The sequence below is a fragment of the Typopeltis vanoorti genome, chromosome 11 (genome assembly GCF_054136105.1).
Source record: "Typopeltis vanoorti isolate ZY-2024b chromosome 11, IOZ_Tvanoo_1.0, whole genome shotgun sequence".
NCBI classification, from domain to species: domain Eukaryota; kingdom Metazoa; phylum Arthropoda; class Arachnida; order Uropygi; family Thelyphonidae; genus Typopeltis; species Typopeltis vanoorti.
The window spans coordinates 107530387-107557214 of NC_143559.1; the positions used below are offsets into that span (position 1 = coordinate 107530387).

General features: G+C 36.3%; 1 protein-coding gene across 2 annotated transcripts in view; it reads left to right on the top strand.

Annotated features, from left to right (window-relative positions):
• The window catches only part of LOC150101918 (sin3 histone deacetylase corepressor complex component SDS3-like), a 151808-nt gene that overhangs the window by 42562 nt on the left and 82418 nt on the right, over positions 1-26828 (top strand). For both annotated transcript variants that reach the window (XM_090400938.1, XM_090400939.1), the window contains exons 4-5: positions 8701-8857; positions 18744-18839. In XM_090400938.1, coding sequence (XP_090257064.1) covers positions 8701-8857; positions 18744-18839 — 253 coding nt within the window. The remainder of the gene's footprint in view (positions 1-8700; positions 8858-18743; positions 18840-26828) is intronic.

A 26828-nucleotide genomic window follows, 5' to 3' on the forward strand; every position in this document is an offset into this window, starting at 1 on the left:
TAAAAATCTGTTTCTAATCTTAACTAAAATCCTTTAAAAATTTTATTGTTACACAATATATTCATTCCTGTTTACTAATAATGTGCTTCTTTATGTCCTTCAGAAAGTTTTTCTGTTGTGCCACAATATTTGATTTACTTTTCATTTCTTTGACCTCTTAGTTGTATCACTGTTTTCTCACTCTGTTTGCATCAACATACCTTTTCCTACTTCTCCTCTCTCTAAAAGCAGCTTCCTTGTTTGTAGCTTGCATGTGTATATATATTTGAAACTTCTTAGCAAACAAACAAAATTCAGTTCCTTTTCTATAAAAGCCTCACAAAAAAGTAGTTCATTTGGACTTATTTTCAATGGGACACAGTTAAAACTGTCGTTTATTCACCAAAACTACATTCTTTACTGATGTGAATTTGAGCTAAATACTATGAAATCATTTCAGGGTAATGTTATTTTCGATAACATGTTAAAGTATTTGTGAATTGTAGAGAAATATACTTTATTTAGCAGTGTTAAATTTGGTTTATAATTTAATTATTAATTGATGTCGACTGCGCCATTCTAATATTCTACATCTATTATCAAATTTGTATTTCTGTCAATTATGGTATTGATAGAAATACAAATTTTACAAATACAACTGCACCTTTGTTATTCTTTTACATGTGCACCTTAGACCAAACTTGCTTCTTCTACTTTACTCAGTCATAACTATAATCTGCTTAAGATAGACCTCTCTATTAATCTGTTATAATCTTCTTTATGTTTCCATTGATAGTGAATGACCTTTGTTACTAGTCTAACCACAATAAATAGGTTGCCAACTCTCACACTATGCAATTAGAAAAATTTATTTGTTTAACGACTGCACCATTCTAATTGGTATATATACAATTTCCTGTAAGCACTTTCATTAAATTCCAACAGTAAGCTTTTAAAACATAACAAAATTTATGCTTACTTACAGTAGCCTTTACAAATACAGTCCCGTTAACTTGAACAGTTCTTCAGCTAGGTTTGCTTAACCTTGTGACCTTTTCCTGGAATACAACTGTTGACTGGACGATATGGCAGTTCTTCACTCTTGCAGTTGCCAGGAAATTTAGCTAGATTTCTCCGTCGGAAACAGGAAATGAACTGCTAATGTCTTCCGCTATGCCACAGATAGCTGTACGCTCCAAGCACATCATTGCAATCTGGCTGGAGTTTCATCGAAATACGGCCTCACCTTCACCACCAGAATTCCGTCCACCGAAAGGGACCGGTGCAAGCCTCCAAAACTCAGAAAGGAGAGCGATAGAGGTGGCCAGTGAGAGTCTTCTAAATCTTCTATTCTCTATATTTTTGAGAGTCCTCTCAGCCCTCTTAAATATCTTGTTTCATTCTATGTAACCACGTAATTGTTGCCAGGATCACCCACCTGCACAGTGACATCACATTGGCAGGCTCCGTGCAAGACACTGTATTGTGAATCAATGTATATTTTTATGTTCGCAAGATGTTGTGAATGTTGGTTTATTCACAGTCATCATTATAATCTCTGTTTTTAATATTCTTTTCTTTGCTTATTTTAAAATTTAACATTCATATAATTACTATATATTACTACAAAAATTCGTCAAAAATATATGAATGGAAACCTCTGTAAAATCGAACCAGATAAGTTAAAAAATTAACACATCACAAGAGATTGTACAGCAGTAGAGTCCAAATTAGTCCAAGGTGATATTATCTTGGCACATGAGGCATGATAATAAACTTGTGAATTTTTGCTTCATCACAAGGTAGTGAAAAGGTTGGCCAAAAAGAAAAGACTAAGATATAGTTGCCACATAGCTTTGAAGATTTTCTGAGAAAAAAAAAGGAGAGGAAGGAACCCTCACCCTACAATTAAATCTGCATCTGTTATAATTTACAACAAAGGAGACAGAAAGGTGACTAGTTAACATTTATCACTGACCGACTCAGCCTGAAAAAATTTGAGCATATCAGCTGCATTAAGAAACATTGTATTATTCAAATATATGACATCTAGTTCACAGATTTCACAATTTACTGTATATTAAAAGCACAACAGAACAAAAAAAAAAAAATAAATAATATATATATATATATGCGCACGTGTGTATGCATGCAGGGGATTGTGGTAATTGATGGAGGCCGGAGGGTGAAAAGACTCAGATTGTGAACCTTCACGCAGCAGTTCAAGGTTTTTAGAAGTACTGAGCTTTCGAAGATGGAGGTCCGATCTTGATTGAATTGTAGGGAATCGGAGTTTACTACTGTACCGTAGGTTCGTGCTCGATAAACAGAGCAGGTAAGACTTTTAGTTCTATCTATTTCGTTTTCATAAGCCTAGCCATGGATAAGTCCTTCGACGATCTCAATTTTCAGGAACTTTTGACGCTATTCAGGGATTTAGGCAACTTGCTACACAAAAAATGGCCAGATAAAATCGGAGCACACCAGATCCTTGAAGCGGAGACAGAGGATACCCATCCCTCTAAACTTCCTCACCCTTCACATGACAACGCCTGCGAGCCAGCAATAACTACTGAAGACATCTCTCCTTCAAACTCCAGTAGCTTTCAGGAAGTTAAACGGAAGAAGAGAAAGAAAAAATCCCCTGCAACAGATCCTGAAATAATACCTCAGACGTCGGAAACTACAGCTCCAATGGATACATCAGCACTAGCTGATGAAAGAACAGGGACATTGACCCAGCCCAAAGAGAGGATTCCGCCAGTAATCTTGAGAGCTAAAGAAAACTGGTCGTCACTTGCAGAGACGATGAAGAACAATAACATCAAGTTCTCATCAGCTAAAAACACCGACGATGGAGTCCGCATACAGCCCGAAGGAGAAACGGACTACCGCCAGCTCACCAGACTTATGGATGAACAGAAAGTCCCATATCACACCTACCAACTAAAAAGCGAAAAAAACCTTAAGGTAGTCATCAGAGGTCTGGCAGAAACCATAACAACTGATGAAATAGCTACTGACCTCAGATCACAAGGTCTTGAACCAATTAAGATCTCGCGCATGTACCGCGCAGACAAGCGCCCCATGCCTCTGGTCTTAGTGGAGATCAGTAAAGACCACAGAGCAATTTACGACCTTACTATAGTCTGCAACTTAGTCATCAAGACCGAACCACTCAGAAGAAAGGCATCCGCCGGTCAATGCCACCGCTGCCAAAAATTTGGGCATGCACAAAAGTTATGTAAAGCAGATTACAAGTGTGTAAAGTGTGGTGCCAACCATCCCTCGCACACTTGCACAAAATCATCGTCTACACCTGCTAAATGTGCGAATTGTGGCGGCCCCCATCCAGCAAATTTTAAAGGCTGCTCAATTCACCCATCTAACCAACGGAAGACTAGAGCGGCTTTGGCTCCGCCCACTGAGATTCAAGACACGAAACCTTCGCCGGAAGTCACAGTGCGGAGTGTTCCCGCCGATAAAACATACGCTTCTGCGGTCTCTCCGCGGATTTTACCCGTAGCCTCGACAGATTACAATGAAAATTCTGCACAGATTCTTGCTGCCTCACTAGGGGAGATGCTAATATCCTTTAGCAAGACGAACCCCAGCCAAGCTGACACTAAGAAATTCCTCAGGAATGCTCAAGTCATCTTCTCCATGATCACCCAATGACATGCTCTCCTGCATCTCGATGCTGATATCCCAGATATTTCCACATTGCTTCGTAACACTACCGCTACTTTTTCACCTAAGCAGCTTCTCATTCCAAGCAACTCATTCAGGAGTTTTCTAAGCGCCCGAAAGCTGCACTACCTTTCGGCTCAGGCGCTTCCGCATTGCCCTAATCAGGGTGAGCCGAGTGCTCGCTAACCTTTAAAATAAGTCTTTATCATACCGATGACGGGATCAGAATCCACGGGATTGACATCCATCAAGCCACAGAAGTTAACAGTTAACATGCATGCAGGGGGTGGGTCTGAAAAGTTCTGATAAGCACCTAAAGCTAAAATGATATTAAAGCAACTGATATAACTTCAAGAAAGAAAATAACAAATTATTACAAATAAAAAAAAATGACAAATACAAATTGAATAACATTTTGGTTCTAAGTGTTTATCAGAACTTTTCAGCCTTCCCCTCACACACACACACACACACACACATATATACAGGGTGTTCGGGATAAATTTGACATATTTATAATTAATTATATTTTTCCGTAAGTTACATGTATTAACACACACTTCTCTTCATTTAAAAGTTTGGACCCTTCTTCATTCATATACAAGATGTCAGAAAGGATGGATAGCTGGAACCCACCTGAATCATGGAAGAGAATAACTTGTATCATGATGATTCGTGCCCGCCATCAAAATAAGGATATTACAACTGCTGCCCAATGCTCCCTGAATACAGTAAAAACAATCAGGCATGAACTAGAGACTTGCAATGGTGACTACGAGGATGTAGCAAGAAGAAAGATCCCTAGCAGACGATCTGATTGCGTTCGTACAGCAGAATTCCTCGCAAATCTGCAGGAACAGGTGTTGAAGAACCCTGGCATTGGAATTCGGGCTTTGTTCGTGGAGTTGCTAACTGTAGTCAAGCCCTGGATAACAAGGGTAGCCAATGGTAGGCCGTATGTATGGCAGCAGGATTCGGCCCCTTGCCACACCTCTGGGAAAAGTCAAAAATGGTTGTCTGAAAATTTCTACGACTTCACCAGTCCAAATGTTTGGCCTCCAAACTCCCCAGACCTTAACCCCATGGATTATTTTGTATGGGGCGCAGTTGAAAAAGACACCAATCGCACTTCCAGTAATACAAAAGCCCAGTTAATGGATAAAATTAAAACAGTTTTTGCGGCCCTTCCCAGGGAGACTGTAGCATCAGCTTGTTCGAGGTTCCGAAGCAGAATTGAAGCTGTGATCGATGCTAATGGTGGTTATTTTGAGTAAATCTTGTTGATAGTATTGTAATTAACTCTGCCTGTAATGTTTTTTTGTCAATTCATTAAATTTAATAGATACAAAGAAGATTTTCTTTTTCCTTACGAAACTGTCAAATTTATCCCGAACACCCTGTATATATGGGCAAACCGATAAGTCGGTCTCACTATGTCTTGAAGGGCATCAACGTGATATCTCTTACAACAGAACCCATTTCTTTCATGAAATGGGTTCTGTTGTAACATGACTGGAGAGGGCAAGTGCCCTCTCCAGTCATGTTCTTTTCTCTGCCAACTGTAATTTAGAAGAGCGTCAACACCAGATAGACTGGAATCTTACTACTAATATCCATAAATGTGTTGACGAACTAGAAAGGCACATCTTAGAATCAAAAGAAACAGTTCTGGACCCCTCACACATGAACAGCAATTTAAATTATAGCTTATCTGACTCAGTGCAGTAATTCAGTTCTGGCGCTCTCGAGATAGTTCCCACTCACTAATGCCTCAAGCTAGACCTGCCACGTGGATGCCAGTTCAAATTTGACTGTTGTTATTCCTAACTTTTTTATGAGAAGTCCATGTTTTATCTTGCTATTTTCCAGTTTGTGATAATTTGTACAAAGAAGTTGGCTTTCTGACGAAACTAGTTGTGTTTTAATTAAAGTTTTTATTTTACCTTATCTCGGTGTTCCTAGTCAGTAAAATTATGATTTAAAATGTCTATAATCTGAGTAAATACCAGTTACAATATATATATATATATTCTAACTGGTATTTACTACTACTATATATACACACACACACACACATACATATACATAGCATCTTTTGTCCTATTTTTTGTGATATAAAAATCTAGTTTTAGCAACAGAAAAAAAAAAGATTTGTAGTACTACCACAATGTATACAAATCATCTGAAAAAATTATATGTACTTTAGACAGATGAAGAAGGATGCTCCAGGATCACTTGTCCTCTTTGACTGCTTTCAGCCTTTTTGTCAGTGCAGTTCCTGTTTTGAAGAAGCAACTAAATAGTCAAGATCAGATAAAAAGCATCTAGTAAAATCTGATCACTTCCATCCAGTGGTGGAAGAAAACAGAACTCAGGTTTAGAGCACAAGACTTTCTTTGGAAGCAGTTTGAAGTTTTGAAGAACAAAAACTTTTCTAATTTTAAGATTGGATGACTTCTAAAGAAATTTGATAATTTGCATGTGGATAGATTGCTTATAATCTGTTTAGTAAGCATATTTCTTATTTTTCCCTTCTCCCTATGTTTTTCAATAAATAACTATAGGAAAAAAAGCTAAGCTATTTATGGCAATGGAGCAGACCTTTTCTGATGACTAGGCTTAAAAGTTAAATTTAATGGTTGTAATTGAAGGATGTTTATTAACATACCTGTGTAAAACGTCTTGAAAGTAAAGATGGTGAAAATTTGACAAAAGATTTGATTACAGCTAAGATGGTGTGAATTAAAAGTAGTGAGCACAAGATAGTGACAATCGAATGGAGAAAATACATTAAGATAAATAAGATGTTAATAAACCAATGATGAAAAAGTTAACACTGAAAAGATGAATTACTTAAATTTTAGATTTTGAAAGAACCGAGAATAAAAAAAAAGCTGTTTATATATGTAGGAAGCCAGCAACAAACATTGTTTCTTTTCTGTTGTAAACATTTTAGGAGTATTGTGCTCTTTTTCAGAAAATTTAGAGTATTAACTTTGTTATATATATATCTTGTTATATGTTTATAGGAAGATTTACTCATTTGGAAACATGTGAAAAGTATTAAATGACTAAAGCTGAGATTAACATAAAACGTTTTAATCGCACAACTAGTTTCGTTTAACATAGACTTCTTCAGATGCTAAAAAACATATAAGAATTCCAGTAATGAACTGTAAAGGAATTGGATTTGAACAGTATTAAAAAACACAGCAAAAATACTGTGGAGGCTAAAGCCTAGATGAGTTTAAAATGAAGAACAATCTCCAACTGTATTATTAGGCACATGCGTGAGTTCACGATCGCATGCACGCCAATATAGGATAGTAGAGCTGTGGCAGTCTGATAAGTTGTAGCTTAAATTACTATCGATATGAACAGGGTTTAGGATTATTTCTTTTGACTCCAAAATTTCCCTTTCTATCTCGTCACGACAACAGATCTTAACAACGAACTTAATCTGCTTCAAAGCACATTTCAGTTAAATGGCTATTCAAAGAAAATTATCAACAAACTCCTTTTCAATCCTCCCCAATGGCATAATGAAGATACTACAGTTTCTAAGGAAAGCATTTCTATTCCTTTCATCAGCTCTCTCTCTCCAAAATTAGCAAAGACCTTCTTCACAACACTGCCTAAGCTACATTCCCCTTCTCAGTCGACCAAAGACTACTCATAACGGTCTCAAATATCCTTATGTTTATCATATTTTCTGCAATTGTGGCAAAACTTACTTTGGACAGGCAGAAAAATCAATCAAACTCCGTATCGAAGAACACCAAAGAGACATTAACTACAAGAAAACTTGAGCCAGCGCCTTATCTAGCAATGTCCTGTTTTCAGCAAATTTGAATGAGGAAAGGCCTCCCACATCCAGTACTCTGGGAAAAGTCTAAGAATCTTCACCTCTATCTATCAAGCTCTATCTCTCCAAGATTAGCAAAGACCTTCTTCACAACACTGCCTAAGCTATATTCCCCTTCTCAGTCGACCAAAGACTACTCATAACAGTCTCAAATATCCCTGCGTTTATCATATTTTCTGCAATTGTGGCAAAACTTACTTTGGACAGGCAGAAAAATCAATCGAACTCCGTATCGAAGAACACCAAAGAGACATTAACTACAAGAAAACTTGAGCCAGCACCTTATCTAGCAATGTCCTATTTTCAGCAAATTCGAATGAGGAGAGGCCTCCCACATCCAGTACTCTGGGAAAAGTCTAAGAATATTCACCGTTGTCATGACGAGATAGAAAGGAAAATTTTGGAGTCACAAGAAATAATCCTAAATCCTGTTCATATTGATAGTAATTTGAGCTACAACTTATCAGACTGCCACAGCTCTACTATTCTATATTGGCATGCGCGAGATCGTGAATTCATCATACATGTGCCTAATAATACAGTTGAAGATTGTTCTTCTTTTTAAACTCATCAAGGCTTTAGCCTCTACAGTGTTTTTGCTGCATTTTTTAATACTGTTCAGATCCAATTCCTCTACAGTTCTTTACAGGGATTCTTATGTTTTTTAGCACCTGAAGAAGTCTATGTTAGATGAAACTAGTTGTGCAATTAAAACCTTTATGTTAATCTCGGTCTTTAGTCATTTAATAATTTTAACATATTGTTATATATATATATATATATATCGAAATATTCATATTTGTTATTCATTGAAATATTTATTTAGTTAATAACTAAACCAAAAAATGTTCTATTTCGTTTTTTTTAGAGATTGTGAAATAATTTTTTAGAGATTATGAAATAATTTTAGCAATTTTTTTTTTAAAAATGCTTTAGTGTTTATGTTGCTGATAGCATATAACCATGAAATTTTCATAGTGAAATTGTGATCGTTGTACAAAAATAACTGTTGTTAAAACTACAAATTTCAATTGTTTGAATCTTAATATCTCATGAATTATGCCCATATCTAATTGTGTAGTTTTCTTATTGTATTATAGAGTTGCAATCTTCAAATTGTGCAAAGATTTTAAGTACCTTGTAATTTTGTGTCTAATTTATTTCAGACAGAACGAGTTGAGAAAGAATACATTAATGAAAAAAAGGCTGCAGTTAGAGAATTTGAAGAGAAAAAGATTGAGTTAAGGGAAAATCTTATTGCTGAATTAGAGGAAAAGCGAAGAATGGTCGAATCAGAGCGCAGTACAATGGAACTAACAGGCGGTAATGTGTATGATATATGTTGTTCAGCATATATCATACTTATTGCTAAATATTGCACTAATTAATTCAAAATGCAATGTTACCTTTAAAATTTATTTTGTTACAATTTTCAGGGTATTAAAACACATCAGATGTCATAGGTTTCATATTAGTATTGAAACTTATTCCAAAGTATCAGTTATCAATAGTTAAGACCTACATAGCTGGCCCTCAGCATGAAAGACAGGTATTATATTAGATAATCAGATGCTTTAGAAATAACTAAGTTTGTTAACTGTTCACTTTAGTAAGGTATACATACCAAGCAGATCCATTAGCTGTCTGTATGCCAAGGATCCTAGATTTAAAAACAGATGTAGATAAGTTAGAGATATTAAAAGTATTGCAAGAGCTTAATTAAAACACAGCAGTGGAATTGGATGGGATATCATCACAGGTGCTGAAGGAATGTACAAGAGAGTTATCTGTTCCTCAGACATAGTTGTTCAGTTAGAATTTTAGCACATATATATGATGTCCAATGAGTGAAAGGAAAGCAAGATAATTCTATTTTACAGGGGTTGAACTAGGATTCATGCAGCAAGTTATAGACCAGTCAGTATTCTGCTATGATCATCAACATTAATATATTGATGATCATAACAGATCATCAACACATAAGAGGCTTGTTGGTAAATAACTCTGTAGAATCTCAGCAATCTGCTCACAGTGAAAGAACTGGATTTTAGCCAAGGCATTTGACAGGATTTATTATGCATGCTCAAAGGGATAGGTATAAAAATAAATTATTCCATGGATGAAGTGGCTGATTGACATGCATCAAAAGTGATGTATATATGGTGGTTCTAAGTCTATGTACAACAGTTTTGTACTCAGGACATTGTCATTTAACATATATATTAATGATATTGGAGAATGTCTTGAGTGTAATATGTAGTTACGTGTTGATGATGCTAAGTTAGGAAGAGTGATAAGGAATGTAACCGATACAGAAACCCTGTTGATTGATTCAAACAGGTTATAGACAAATGACAATGAATATCAGGTTTAGTGTTGCCAAATGTAAGGTCATGCATTATGGATGAAGGACATTACTGTCAGAGTATTGTATGGGAATTTGTTGGATATAGTCAATGAAGCTAGAGACTCGAGGGTTATTGTGAACAGAGTTTAGGAGTCACACTGCTAAAGAGAACACTAACTGGGATTAATGAAGTTATTCTCCCAATTTACAAGGCTTTGATGAAATCACATCTGGATTGCTGTGTGCAGATATGGTCCAGTAATGTTTGTTATTAGACTAACCCTTTATATTCTGCATATTCTTTTGTGTTTTCTTAAAGTTAAAAAAATATTTTCTTACTGACAATGCTTATGAAAATATTTTCTTGCTGACAATGCTTATGATACATAGACAAAAAGCTTATTAATAAAGATTTAATTGTACATAAGTCTTCCATCTTATGACGAGATAGATAGGAAAATTTTGGAGTCACAAGAAATAATCCTAAACCCTGTTCATATCAATAGTAATTTAAGCTACAACTTATCAGACTGCCACAACTGTGCTATCCTATATTGGCGTGCACGAGATCATGAACTCATCACACATGTGCCTAATAATACAGTTGGAGGTTGTTCTTCTTTTAAAACTCATCTAGGCTTTAGCCTCTACAGTGTTTTTGCTGCATTTTTTTTATTTAAAAATTTTATTTTATTTTTTGCCCACCTGGTTGGCCAAGTGGTTAGCCTATCTGATCTCCAGTCAAAAGGCTGCAGGTTTGAATCCCGCCATGGGCATGATCTCTTATTCATCATAGTTTCCATGTGAGAATTGATGCCTACAGTTCAGAGCATTTGGCCTTGCATCTTCCTATTCTAGAAATAATCAATTCATCACCTGATTTCTTTCTAGAATAGAGAAAGGTAAGATATGTCTGCTCACATATACCTGACTCATTTTTATTATTATTTTTATTATTATTATTATTATTATTATTATTACATAACACCTCCAGAGAGTCCAAAGGTTCATCGAGGGAGGGTACCTACTCTACAACTCTCCGTCTCCACCAATCGCAACTACCTTCAGCATCTATACCAACGCCATCTACCGCCGACCACCACCCCTAATATTTTCACAAACAAACTTCATGCCCATGGTGGGATTCGAACCTGCAGCGTTTTGGCTGGAGAACAGATACGCTAACCACTCAGCCAACCAGGCTGGCAAAAAAATAAAATAAAATTTTAAAATAAAAAATAGTCATGTTGTACCATCATTTTTTATTTTGGTTTAACCAATAAGAATACAATTTGGTCGGCTAAATCCCAAATTGCCAGCCCATCCTCATTCGTTCAGTATCAAAGTAGATACCCAACAGGGTGCACCACGAGAAGGTGAGGATTGGACATTAGGTCAGAAGCCCTGGTCGGTTCTCCGCATTCCTTTAAAGGCTATGTGGAGGTCTCCTCTCAGTTATACAGCTTTGACCCTTAAGCACCCCCTTTTATTAAGCACACCCTTTTATTAAGAATAAAAGTTGAGCAGCTCTCAGATGTAAACTGTAGACTAAAATACAGGAATATTATTGAAAAGAAAATGAAAGAGTTTGAGAACAGGAATCAAACCTTGGAGATTCAGTGGCAAACTCTGAAGGAAACATTGATTGATTCTGCCAGAGAGGCATGTGGTGAGGTTGTGTGCAAAGATAAAAAAATCAGAACTCCCTGGTGGACACAGGAAGTTAAAGAGGCAGTGAAGGAAAAGAAGAAAGCATATCAAAAGTTCCTGGCAAATAAGTCAGCTTTTACTCTTACAGAATACAGAGACAAATGTAAGAAAGCTAAACAGTGTGTAAAACTAGCTAAACAAAAGTCATGGGAGGACTTTGGCAAGAATATAGAAAATAAATATCAAGAAGGTGGCAAAATATTCTGGAGGTTGTTGAAGAAGCTTAGGAATGGAGGAAAGAGTGCTGTAAAAGGAATTAGAGATGATAAAGGTGAAATGAAAACAGGAGAAAAAGATATCCTTGAAGTATGGAGTAATTACTTTGAAAAACTGCTAAATGAAACAAGCAGTGATGACAGCACAGTGATAAAAAACACTGACCAGGCATGCAGTCAGGAATACATATCCATACTTGAAGTAGAAAAAGCCATCAAAGGTTTGAAATGTGGAAAGGCAGCAGGAGTAGATAATATTCGACCAGAAATGCTGAAGTATGGTGGTATAAGAGTCTTACAGTGGCTGCACTTAATAGTTCAGAAAGCCTGGACAGAGGGACGAATTCCCAATGATTGGAGTAGAGCTCTCATCGTACCCATATATAAAAAGGGAAATAAAACTGAATGTGAGAATTACAGAGGTATTTCCCTACTGAGTGTTCCTGGCAAGATCTATGCAAGTATACTTGAGAAACGGTTGAGAAGAATTGTGGAAGAAAAGCTTGGTGAAGAACAAGCTGGATTCAGGCCAAATAGAGGCTGTCAGGATCAGATCTTCACTTTACGACAAATAGTCGAGAAAGCATGGGAATATAACAAAGATCTGTATTTAAGTTTTGTCGATTTGGAAAAGGCATATGACAAGGTGCCAAGAGAGAAGCTATTCAATACGCTGCAGTTATATGGTGTCAATGGGGCATTATATCAAGCAATACTTAGTCTTTATTTGAGTTGTGAGTCAGCAGTTAGAATTGAAGGAAGTACAGGAAGATGGTTTAATGTTAAATCTGGTGTGAGACAAGGATGTACATTATCCCCTCTGTTATTCATTATCTATATGGATCACATTATGAAGGAATGTGGTATTAAACCTGATATCAAAATTGGAGATGTTAATGTCAGCTCTTTGCTTTATGCGGATGATGTTATACTTCTAAATAAATCCGCTACAAGTCTGCAAGATTCTCTGACTAAATTGAATAGCTGTTGTAATAGATATGGTATGAAGGTCAGCAATAAAAAGACAAAGACAATGAAAATAGGCAGAATCATTGAAAATGTCAACTGTGTTGTGAATGGTGAACCTGTGGAACAAGTAAAACATTTCAGCTACTTAGGCACAATTTTTACTGAAGATGGTAAACTAAATATAGAAATAGACAACAGAATCAGCAAAGCTGGTATCGTGGGAAGTCAATTGAATAAATTCATATGGAATAAGAAAGAAATTAGTCGGAACACTAAATTAGCTGTATACAAGACTGTGTTCAAACCAATTTTAACTTATGGATCTGAGAGCTGGATCAGAAGTAAAACACTTGACCAAAGACTAGAGACTGCAGATATGAGAGTCCTGAGAAAGATTAGAGGCATGAACAGATGGCATCAATGGCAATATCATATTAAAAATGAGGATATTAGGAAAGAACTTGACATTGTCAGCATCCAGGAATGCGTTAGCAGAGCTAATCTCAGATGGTATGGTCACTTAAATAGAATGGGAGAGGAAAGATTAGCAAAACAAGTGTTCTCTGCCAGGTTGGCAGGAAAACGACCCAGAGGAAGACCAAGGTATAGGTGGATTGATACGGTACAAAGTGCCTTAGACGATAGAAATATAAGATCTGATAATGTTGGAGTCTTGACAAGTAACAGACTGATTTGGAGGAAAATTGTAGATAGGAAGTTAGTAATGATGTAATTTTTTCATGTAGTACTGTCATATCCTGTACACCCCTTGAGGGTACATGGCAGGAATTTGATGATGATGATGAATAAAAAATAGGTAAAAGAATATGTATGAGGGACATCCAGAAAGTAAGTTTCGATGGGCTGTCAGTGAAACAAAAATATACTTACAAAAAAAAAAAATTATTGGAAATTAAAGTAGACATCTTTCACTACTTTTCTACATAATATCCGCCGGACACTCATAATGGGGCACCAAAAGTTGTGTACCTTCGTCGTAGAAGGTTGCCACCTGTGATGCAGACCACGTATTGACTGCTTCTTTGACCTCATCATCATCTTGAAACAGTTGGCCACCAAAGAAAGATTTCAGTTGTTTGAACAGGTGAAAGTCGCTTGGCGTGAGATCAGGACTATATGGAGGGAATGATGAAATTGTTCCCAGCTGAAGGTGGCGAGAAGTTGTTGTGTTATGCAGGCCATGTGTAGATGGCCATTATCATGAATCAAAACAACACCCCTGGTAAGTATGCCACGTTTCTTCTGGATCACACGCAGTTTCTTAAGGGTTTGGCAGTACATACTTGTGTTGATTGTGGAGTTGTGACCCAAGGAGTCTACCAGCAAAATTCCTTGCCTGTCCTAAAACTCAGTGCACGTGATTTTCTGAGTGGAAACTGTTGCCTTCAATTTTGTCTTGACTGGTGATGAGGTGTGCCTCCACTCCATAGACTGTTGTTTGGATTCAGGGGTTGTGTGCGACACCCAAGTCTCGTCCCTGGTGACAAGTCTGCTCTGGAAAGCATCGCCATCCTCATGATAGCATGTCAAGAATTCCAATGCACTGCCCAGCCGATTCACTTTGTGTTGTTCTGTAAGCAACTTCTGCACCCAGCATGCACACAGTTTCCAATAATTCAGTTTCTCCGACACAATTTCATGAAGACATGAATGTGAAACTTCTGGAAATTGCAGCGAGAGTGACGTCATAGTGAATTCCCTATTCTGTCGAATCTTCTCTTCAACTGAACACACCAAATCGTCTGTCACTAAAGATGGTCGCCCTTCTCCATTCATCATCATGCACACCTGTCCTTCTTTCATTAAAATGTCTTACCCATCTTCGTACCATTGAATCACTCATTGCGTGTTCTCCATAAACCTCAATAATTTGCTGATGAATTTCAGCTGCTTTAAAGTTCCTCGCATTCAAGAAACAGATAACTGACCTAATTTTGCATGCTGCGGGCGATTCGATTTTTTTAAGACATTATAAACACACACACCAAGAAGCGTACATACTGTGAGAATGTCTGAAAATGGTACCAGCGCCTTGCTAACGGATCAACAAACTCAGCACACATGCGCACTGTTGTGATCGCAGCGCTGCAGTGAAAATATTTAAAAACGGAACTTAATTTCTGGATGTCCCTCATAGCTTAAAATATCTTCCATGCAAAAAATTAGAATTTTGGTACAGTGGTGCCTCGCAATTCGACACTAATCTGTCGCTGAACTAATGTCGAATTGCGAAACTTTTGAATTGAGGGACAATATTTCCCATATAAATCTATGGAAAATAGATTAATTCGTTGTCTGGACCCCCATCCGGCAGAGAAATACACCATATTATTTACTTTACGTATTTTACTATTGTATAACACACTAAATTACAAAATACACTATTTATACACAATACATACAATCTATTGAGCCTTAGATGTTGGAAGGGAGTCTTCTTTATCCTGTTCTACCTCTTCTCGTCTCCTCTTTGCTTGAACAGGGATGAGGAGCTGATCAAGAGTGGACTGTCTCTTCCTCTTTTTCAAGATCATTTTGAAGTGATGCATGATGGTGTTGGGATGCCATTCCAAACACACAGACTGCATCTTCTTTCAGTGGAATAAAACTTCTTTAATGGCAGCTGTTGGCATTGGCCATTTTTTCCTGCCATCCTCTTCTTCAGGTGAAATTCTTCTTTTCCTCTCTCTCTCTCTCCTTTGTTTGCTGTTCACTGAGTGCTCTGAGTTCTTCCACAGTCAGTTCGTCATTGTGATCCTCCACAAGCTCTTCTACATCAGCCTCATCAACCTCTTCTATATCGAGATTCTCCGCCATCGAAATGATCTCTCGCATGGTTGCAGTTGCTTCTGATTCTCCAGCTGCTTGGTCTGCACTGTTGTCATCCTGAGAAAAATTAGGAACAATTTTCTTCCACGATGCATGAAGAGTTCTCTGTGGTGCTTCATCCCTGGCAGTTTTAATATAGGAAATGGCATGGAGAATGTAGAACTCGGTCTTCCAGAAGTCCTTCTTGTCAGAAGAGTGAGTCATGTTGAAAATCTGTGAGAATAAAGCCTTGGTGTAAAGTTTTTTAAAACACGCAATCACTTCTTGATCCATGGGTTGAATCGGTGACGTGTGTTTGGAGGCAAGAACTGGACTTTGATGAAGTCAAAGTCAATTTCAAGAATGTCCTCTAAGTCTTGAGGGTGGGCATTAGCATTGTCAAGGATCAGCAATGCTTTCAAAGGCAAATTGTTGTCAGTGAGGAACTTCGTCATGCTTGGGGAAAACCCCTCAAAAATCCAATCTTTGAAAACTTGATGGTCTACCGAGGCTTTTGCATTGGATTTCCACATCACTGTCAGTTTGGACTTGATGATTTTCTTCCCAAAGCACTGAGGATTTTCTGAGTGGTAGACCAGAAGTGGCTTTAGTTTAAAGTCTTCGCTTGCATTTGCTTCCAATAACAAGGTAAGCCTATCTTTCATAGGTTTATTTCCTGGGAGCTTCACTTCTTCTTGCATGATGTAAGTTCAATTTGGCAAGCTCTTTCAAAATAATCCGGTTTCATCCCCATTAAAAATTTGCTGTAGCAGGTAGCCTTCCTTCCTGATTAAATCTTCTAATTTTTTCACAAACTTTTCTGCAGCCTCTTTATCTGCACTAGCAGCTTACCCCTGTCTGAGAACACTATGGATATCTGTTCTACCTCGGAATCTGTGAAGCCAGCCTCAACTTGCTTTGAATTCCTCAGCTTGACCTGAGGTACATCCTGGAGTTTTCTTCTGCATTTCTTCAAAAATTAACGTAGCCTTCTCACAGATCATTGCCTGAGTTACTGGATCTCACTTCATCTGTCTTTCTCTAATACAGGTGATAAGCAGCTTTTCCATCCCTTCATTGATTGAAGATCTATTCTTGTCAGAAATTTCATTGCACCAGTAGATACCCTAGCACACATAATGTTCTCTCTTTGTTGCCACAGTTGACCTACAATTTCTTTCTTCTTCTCTATGCTCAATCAAGTGTGCTTCTTTCCTGAATTATTCTTCTGTTCACTTCTCTTTGGACCCATTCTTAAATTTCACTCAAAAAATAATAATAATAACTGCGGATGCACAAAATTTTTACTTCCTGAAAAATGCAGAATTGAAAATTAGCACAAACAACACAAGCAAACACAAACGCAGCCCAACAAGAAATGGCAAATAACAGATGACTTCGCACAATTCCATGCATGTGCCTGCCTGCGAAAATCAACTGTCGAATTGTGAGACACCACTGTTTTTACTCCTCAACATTACATTGCTATAATATTATTATTAAACATGCTTTTTATTTGTTTTTCTTTAATGAACAAGTAATACTCTTCTAATACTTCTAATTGTGGAGCTCCAGCCTTAACTTTTAAAAGAAAAGTGGGCAGTCAGTCTCTATCCTTCAAGCCAAGAGAGTACAGTAGGCAACTACTGCTCTCTCTCTCTCTCACGCACGCACGCACACACAAATTTAGAAAGGCATGTGCTTGATTTAAACCCTAAATCCTAATACTTTTATTATTGCCTGTAATAGGTTGAGTTTTATGATCAATTTTTTTTTTTAAATTGAAAACTGAAGTTTTCAAGAGGTTAAAAAAAAAAAAAAAAAAAAAAAAAAAAAACCTATTTATCCATATCAAAATTGACTAAAACTGACTCAGGAATCAGCTGAAAAAAAAGTTCCTCTAGTTGGCAATTGCAATTTAACTTATAAAATGGACTTTGAGTGTCATAGCTATGGATGCAGCCATTTCCACAGGATATATAAGTACTTTAAAAAAAAAAAAACAGAAGGACTAAGAATATATGGTTTAAAATGAAAATCCATTGCATCATTCATAAGAAAAAGTGCCTAATTTCTTTATAAGAATACAAAATAGGTGCTAAGAATATGTCATTTAAAATGAAAAGCTGTTGAGCTAGTTTTGAGAAAGTGCCTAAATCCTGTTTCTTTCATACCATTTCATTTCAAGATAATGGACAAAGTAGCCTGAAATGAAATGGCCACTCTGAATATACTCCCAAAATTTCATCAGCATCAATCAATTCAGCAATTTTTTCATGATGCCAAATCAAATTGTCATCATTTCAACTTTCTTTTTATACTGACAACTTTTATTATTATTATTATTACTTGACACCTCCTGGGAAGCCCAAGGACTCAAGGGAGGGCACCTACTCTACAACTCGGTCTCCACCACTGAGCCTACCAACTACAATGAGCTACAACTACACAAACGTCATCTACCACCAACCACTACTATTTTCACAGACAATCACAAATATCCATGCCCACGGTGGGATTTGAACCCACAGCTTTTTGGCCAGAGAGCGGATACATTAACCACTCGGCCAACCAGGCCAGCACTATTTTTGTATTATGATACAAAATTAACTTTTTATGGCATCATGACTTATTTAATTTCCTTTTTTATTTTTTAACAAATTCCTTGTAAAGGGAGATATAAGTATAGTTATAAATATGTATATATATCAGACTTTTGTAGGAATTCATGGGAAGAAATTTTACGATTTTATGATTATGGCTCTCATCAGGAATAGTTTAGAAAATATTGTTGAAAAGAAAGATAAAAACAGATATCTGATTTTTAATTTTTTTTATTTTTAAATTTTTGTGCATTAGTTGTGAAGATATTGAAATAAAATATGGTGAAATATGTTGTCTTACACTATTCAAGTAAGAAAATAGTTTCTATAAATATCAGAATGTAATTTGACCTTTCCTCACAGAAATCATTGCATAATAAAACTTAATTTCATATTTTCAATTTTCATTAGCTGAAGTTGTTGTGGATAGTATAACAAAATTTCTTATAAACTGATATAGTGATCTGATATAGTTACACATTTGTTAATGAATATATATATATTCACATATAACAGTGTTCATGTTGTTCCATTAGATTCTATGGAAGTGAAACCGGTGACAACCAGAAAATTACGACGACGACCAAATGACCCATTGCCAATTCCAGAAAAACGGAGAAAGACTTCTCCTAATATCCTTTGGTATTTGTTATTGTTTTAGTATTGAAGCAAGTTATGACGAATGGCATCTTTTGATAGTGGACAAATTGCTCTTATTTTATTGCCCTGTTTACTGATTTTACAGTAAGCGTTTACTGTATTCTTTGAAACACTGCGGTTTATGCATTCATTTGAGTTCAACAAAATTGCAAATTAATGGCTCCTTTTACAAGTAAAAGCTGACCAATTAATTCACACTATACATATTCCAAATTTTAATACTTCTTAAGAATAAATTATTTCATAAGCTATCAGAGCCTATAATGACTAGTAAAAATATTTTCTTTGAGCTCTTTCACATACTGCACTTGCCATTCTAGTGATTTATTTACTTTTGTGAATAGGTACATTTTATATTCAGTTAATTATCCATATAACCCTAAGACAATTGCTGGTCACACCCTCTATGATACAATTTAACTGAACATTAGCACTTCATCCAAGAAGAAAACTCATGAGATCCACATTTCAAACTATTTGTTATTGATAAAAAGCGTAACCTCTGAACATAATCTTGATCTGGAAACATTCTTTTTTAAATATGTATAGTCCACAGCTGTTTGTTGCATTGGTCCTTATCTGAAATAAAGAAAAAAATGGTCAGTATGAATTCTTGTCTGTGAGACTTACTGAAGTGATTTTGCTTTTTTCACACAGTGGCAAATCTTTGTTTCTTTCATGTTTGTCCATAGTACTATTGAATATATGAGGGAATATTACCAAATCGTAGCCCATCAGTGGATTTTTCATAAATTGTAGTTGATTTAAACCTAACTCAATAAATTGTAAATAAATATATTAATTCTGTATTTCTGCAGTCCCCTTATTTTAAATTGGAACATTTAAAAAACTGATCATATTTAATTACTAATTAAGTAAGCCAATTAGTAAATGTATTTTGTGTGTTACTGTTGAAATTTTAGTCTTAATTATAAATAAGAGTGCCTCAGAATAAAACATAACATGCTCAGCTGTGGCATTAAATTTAATATATGTACCAGTGTAGCTCAGTGGAAGTGGTGTTTGCACTCCTCAGCATTAAACTACCCAAAGAGAGAGTGTCATTACTTTGATTCTAGTTGCTGACTAGAGAAACTTTTTCTAAGCCTTTTTTTTCAACAAGTTCCCAAGTTAGTCAATCCCTGTCATGGGCAAGCGGGTTTATCATCCCGTAAACTCAAGAAAACTGATCATAGAACCCCACGATTTCAGACATTAAAAATATTGTGTTAGGGTTAGGAACCATGAGATGGAATCACTTGTTGAGCTGTCTCTTCACTGTGAACTGCTTAAATTAATGATAGCCTTGGGAGAGCTATTTCTGATTGGCTGCCAGTGGCGATTGAACTGCCCACTCGGTCTCCAGAAGTCGCCTACTCTCTAAGGGAATAAAATGGATTAGCTAATTTTTTTAAATTTTTTTTTTTACTGTGTAGCGTATTATGTCAGATGCATGTATTGCATTCTAATAAGCTTTTGTTTGTACAGCACGTTATGTTAATTAGCTTGTTAATATACTTATATATTATCATTAAGAGAGATCTCTAGGGACATCAAGGACCACATACTATCTGCACCAATTGTCATACTTGTGCTTGAATTCATTCACATGACTTGCACACACACAACATACAATGGTAATCCATTCCAATCATGCACCACTGTATAAGAGTAAAATCTAGTTTTCACTCCCTTTTGATGGCATTCATTCTCAACTTCAGATGAGGCTATCTAGTCCTTTTCCCTCTCTCCATAAAATGAAAAATTCCATTTACTGAAATCCTGTATGACCTTTTCAGAAGTTTGTAAGTCTCAGTCATATTACTCCCTCTTTCTCCTGTTTGCTGGTGCCTACAGTCTGCTTTCATAATCAGTATTCCACAATTCTATCATTTTTAACACTCTCTCTACTGTACCAGAATCACCATGGAAACCAGACTTGCACACAATAGTACAAGTTAAGTCTTATCAAGGACTTGTAAAGAGACAAAATGACTTCCTTATGTTTATACATCAAGGTTCGTTTCAGCATTGCAATTACATTCAAGGGACTGATAGCAAAGATTGCTATATGTCCCTTGAACTTCAACTTCCTATCTAATAAGAGATAGCAGTGAGCACAATTTTACATACAGCAGGTTGATAGCTGTTAGCAAAGTGGGCACTCATTAGTTGAACAATCTCTTTTGCATCTGTCACCCTCACACTTTCTGCATTCAGTAGAGTATTCTTTCATATTCATTCTTTCTTTTACTTACAGCATAATAGAATTCTTTTGGGTTGGCTTTAGCTTGCATAGCTAGTTTCTTTTTATACTCAGACACCTTTCCACAACAACAGTTGTGACTCTTCTAGCCTGCTCCTTATAATTTTCATAACTGACATCATCCTTATGCATGTCGCATTCCTTCCCCATCATCTTTGTCTTATGTATCTCTTGCTTAAGATTATAAATCTATTTAACTCCTATCCTGTTTATTCTTTGAACTCTAGGGATACATTCTGATATTGCATCAATTAATTATTTTTTAAATGCTTCCCATGCACTGTTGATATTCTTCCTGTCCAACAACTAATACCATGAACCAGAACCATTACTATATATTTTATATATAAATATTTGTATTTAATAAATGTATTCAGTAGAATAAGCAAATAGTAGAATTGCAATATATGAAACCAAAGGCCAGTATAAATGTAACAAATAATTTTACCAATCTTCTCACAGGGGAAGACATCATTTATAAATTACAACAAAGAAAATACCTGCCGTGATTTAGGCAACTCAGTGTAAAATTTATGATCATCTTATACAGCAAGTGTAGCACAAAATAAATATTTTGAAAAGAAATTTTGGGAGTCATCTTATGTCCATTCACCTTCCTCCTGCACATACTGTGTATATGGAGAGACACACACACAAGAAAATTCTAAGAAAAAATATTATAAAAAGCTGATTTTCAATAAGCAATAAGCATTTACAAAATGAAATGTACTATAAATATTATACAAATTTGATTTCTGTTGTCTAAAATCATTACCATAAGTTCCATTTTTCTCATTATTTTCTAAGTTCATCAAATTAAGCCTCAAAATTTGTGCTACACAAGGTGTGATATCAAAAAGTACAGTGAGTGTCAGAATTCAAGAAAATTTATTAACTTGAATACAAATATAAATTAATCTCTTCAAAACACTTTCCCTTCATTATCAATTTCAACTTTAGAAAGAGCCAGAAATTACAGAGTGCTAAATCAGCAGATGTAGGCACACAGTATTTTTTTTATCCAAATTGCTTTCTGAGGACTTGCTTGATTCAACAAGGCTACTGCTGTTTTTATTGGAGAAACCATGGAAATCAGTAAAAATTCAACTCTTGAAACAAACTCACAGCATCAGCAAAATTCACATATCAATGGAAAAGAAATGGAACTAGTAGAAGAATTAAAGAAGTACTACATCAACATAATTAGTATTACCAAAAAAAAATAAAACAATAATATGATTTATAATAATAATAATATTATTAATATATACATACGGGGTGCTTAAGGGTCAAAGCTGTATAACTGAGAGGAGACCTCCACATAGCCGTTAAAGGAATGTGGAGAACCGACCAGGGCTTCTGACCTAATGTCCAATCCTCACCTTCTCGTGGTGCACCCTGTTGGGTATCTACTTTGATACTGAACGAACGAGGATGGGCTGGCAATTTGGGATTTAGCCGACCAAATTGTATTCTTATTGGTTAAACCAAAATAAAAAATGATGGTACAACATGACAAAATTTCATGCCGGCTGGGGCGTTGCCCGGTTAAACAAGGCCCCCGTTGTTTTCGCCAGGGAACCAGGGTGAACAGCGAAAAGTCAGCTACTGGAACAAATCTGAAAACAAACCCCAACTCAACATCACCAGAGTTAAAGATCGGTACTATCAATGTAAAAAGCCTGAATGGAAAAGAAATGCAGCTAGCTGAGGAATTAGATAAGTACCAGATCGACATAATAGGGGTGACTGAAACAAAAAAGACCAAAACTGGTGAGATCTTTCTGAGCAATAAATACAAAATGTTATATTCAGGCAATGACAATCAAGGAAAAGAAGGAGTAGCCATAGTATTCAACAGAAAATACGAGGCTAATCTTCTTGAATGGCAGTCAGTCTCAAGTAGAGTAATGTGGGCAAATATGAGATGGAGAACTGGACAATGAGACTTATTTGTGCTTATGGTCCCACAGAAGGTTCTACTAAGGTAGAAGTGGAGGAATTTTTTGACGCTTTAGAAAAAGCAACTGACACAATGAAAAAGGAAAAGTTGGTCCTTGTTGGGGATCTAAATAGCAGAGTAGGAAATGATTGTGATACATACAAAAATATTTTGGGAAAATTTGGAGAAAAGAGCAAAGCTAATAATAATGGCAAATATATGTTGGATTTCTGCTCAGGACACGGACTGGTTATTATTAACACCATGTTCCAACATAAAAATGTGCACAAATTCACATGGAGAGAAGAGGCTAGGAATAAGAAACGTCTCATTGACTATGTTATTGTTGATAGTGATGTTCTCTCCCTGGTGCAGACACCAGAGTGTATAGAGGATTTGAAATTGGAAGTGATCACTATTTAGTCTTGAGCAGAATAAAATTGAATTTCATATTGAAAAGAATAACATGCAAGAAAGTTTTAAAGCGAATAAAAGTTGAGCAGCTTTCAGATGTGAATGGTAGACTAAAATACAGAAAGATTATTGAAAAGAAAATGAAAGAGTTTGAGAACATGAATCAAACCTTGGAGATTCAGTGGCAAACTCTGAAGAAGACATTGATTGATTCTGCCAGAGAGGCATGTGGTGAGGTTGTGTGCAAGGATAAAAAAATCAGAACTCCCTGGTGGACACAGGAAGTTAAAGAGGCAGTGAAGGAAAAGAAGAAAGCATATCAAAAATTCCTAGCAAATAAGTCAGCTTTTACTCTTTCAGAATACAGAGACAAATGTAAGAAAGCTAAACAGTGTGTAAAACTAGCTAAACAAAAGTCATGGGAAGACTTTGGCAAGAATATAGAAAATAAATATCAAGAAGGTGGCAAAATATTCTGGAGGTTGTTGAAGAAGCTTAGGAATGGAGGAAAGAGTGCTGTAAAAGGAGTTAGAGATGATAAAGGTGACATGAAAACAGGAGAAAAAGATATCCCTGAAGTATGGAGTAATTACTTTGAAAAACTGCTAAATGAAACAAGCAGTGATGACAGCACAGTGATAAAAAACACTGACCAGGCATGCAGTCAGGAATACATATCCATACTTGAAGTAGAAAAAGCCATCAAAGGCTTGAAATGTGGAAAGGCAGCAGGAGTAGATGATATTCGACCAGAAATGCTGAAGTATGGTGGTATAAAAGTCTTACAGTGGCTGCACTGCATAGTTCAGAAAGCCTGGACAGAGGGACGAATTCCTGACGATTGGAGTAGAGCTCTCATAGTACCCATATATAAAAAGGGAAATAAAACAGAATGTGAGAATTATAGAGGTATTTCCCTACTGAGTGTTCCTGGCAAGATCTATGCAAGTATACTTGAGAAACGGTTGAGAAGAATTGTGGAAGAAAAGCTTGGTGAAGAACAAGCTGGATTCAGGCCAAATAGAGGCTGTCAGGATCAGATCTTCACTTTACGACAAATAGTCGAGAAAGCATGGGAATATAACAAAGTTCTGTATTTAAGTTTTGTCGATTTGGAAAAGGCATATGACAAGGTGCCAAGAGAGAAGCTATTCAATACGCTGCAGTTATATGGTGTCAATGGGGCATTATATCAAGCAATACTTAGTCTTTATTTGAGTTGTAAGTCAGCAGTTAGAATTGAAGGAAGTACAGGAAGATGGTTTAATGTTAAATCTGGTGTGAGACAAGGATGTACATTATCCCCTCTGTTATTCATTATCTATATGGATCACATTATGAAGGAAAGTGGTATTAAACCTGATATCAAAATTGGAGATGTTAATGTCAGCTCTTTGCTTTATGTGGATGATGTTATACTTCTAAATAAATCCGCTACAAGTCTGCAAGATTCCCTGACTAAATTGAATAGCTGTTGTAATAGACATGGTATGAAGGTCAGTAATAAAAAGACAAAGACAATGAAAATAGGTAGAATCATTGAAAACGTCAACTGTGTTGTGAATGGAGAACCTGTGGAACAAGTGAAACATTTCAGCTACTTAGGCACGATTTTTAGTGAAGATGGTAAATTAAATATAGAAATAGACAACAGAATCAGCAAAGCTGGTATGGTGGGAAGTCAATTGAATAAATTCATATGGAATAAGAGAGAAATTAGTCGGAACACTAAATTAGCTGTATACAAGACAGTGTTCAAACCAGTTTTAACTTGGATCTGAGAGCTGGGTCAGAAGTAAAACACTTGACCAAAGACTAGAGACCACAGATATGAGAGTCCTGAGAAAGATTAGAGGCGTGAACAGATGGCATCAATGGCAATAGCATATTAAAAATGAGGATATTAGGAGAGAACCTGACATTGTCAGCATCCAGGAATGCATTAGCAGAGCTAATCTCAGGTGGTATGGTCACTTAAATAGAATGGGAGAGGAAAGATTAGGAAAACAAGTGTTCTCTGATGGGTTGGCAGGAAAACGACCCAGAGGAAGACCAAGATATAGGTGGATTGATATGGTACAAAGTGCCTTAGACGATAGAAATATAAGATCTGATAATGTTGGAGTCTTGACAAGTAACAGACTGATTTGGAGGAAAATTGTAGATAGGAAGTTAGTAATGATGTAAATTTTTCATGTAGTACTGTCATATCCTGTTCACCCCTTGAGGGTACATGGCAGGAATTTGATGATGATGATGATATATACATACATTTAATACATACAACAATAATAATATGTAATAAAGCAATAATAAGAAAATAATAATTTAAAATAAAACGGTAGCTATAGTATTCAACCCTAACATGATGATAATCTTGAATGGCAGGCAATTTCAAATAGTGATGTGGCCAAGCATCAAAATGGAGAATTAGACAAGGAGACTTGTGTTCTCAAAGAAGGCTCTGTGAAACAAGAAATAGAGGCTTTTTGGCAGGAATGCGAGTGTAAGAGCGACACTATTATATAACTGTTAATGACGGGAATGGGCTTTGTCATGGAAATATTGACAAGGAGAGAACGATTTTGACCTTTGTGTTTGTCCAGTTCAGACCCATCAAACATGTGCAAACGTGTCTATATGTATAAGGCACTAGAGAAGAATAGAGATCTGCAAGTTGTCCAACTGTGTCATGCAGACTGCAGACAAGGGTATACAAAAGAACATGCAGGTAGATTATTATGTCTGTACACGAATGTCAGGAGTATCAGAAACAAAGGGATAGAATTTGTTGCCTTAGTCAATATATCTGGACCTCAGACTGTAGTTATTAGTGAGACCTGGTTGTCAGAATCAGACATACTAACTGGTATCATGTGTAAAGGATACACTATTTTTAAGAAGGATAGAGAGGATAGGAGAGGAGGGGCGTGCTGCTAATGGTATCAGATGACTTGAATCCAGTTAGAGTTGAGACCTATGATTGACGTACAACTACTAACAGTATTTCATGTGACATTGAGTTTGAAGCCATCTGGTGTGAGGTGGAATATAACAAGATCAATTACATAGCAGGGTTGTTACATACCTGGTGGATCAGTTGCTAGTGATGAAGAAATGCATGAAAAGAGTAATCATAATGTGAGACATCAATTATCCAAATATTGATTGGTTAGCAGTAGAATCTTATGAGAAGAATTAAAATGCATTTATTGAGCTGTTGCGGGACAACTTCCTCAAGCAGCATGCGACAGAAGGAACTCGAGATCAAAGAGCATTAGATTTGATTATAGTGTCAGAGGACATTTCAGTTAAAGACAACTATTCTGCCTCTGGTTT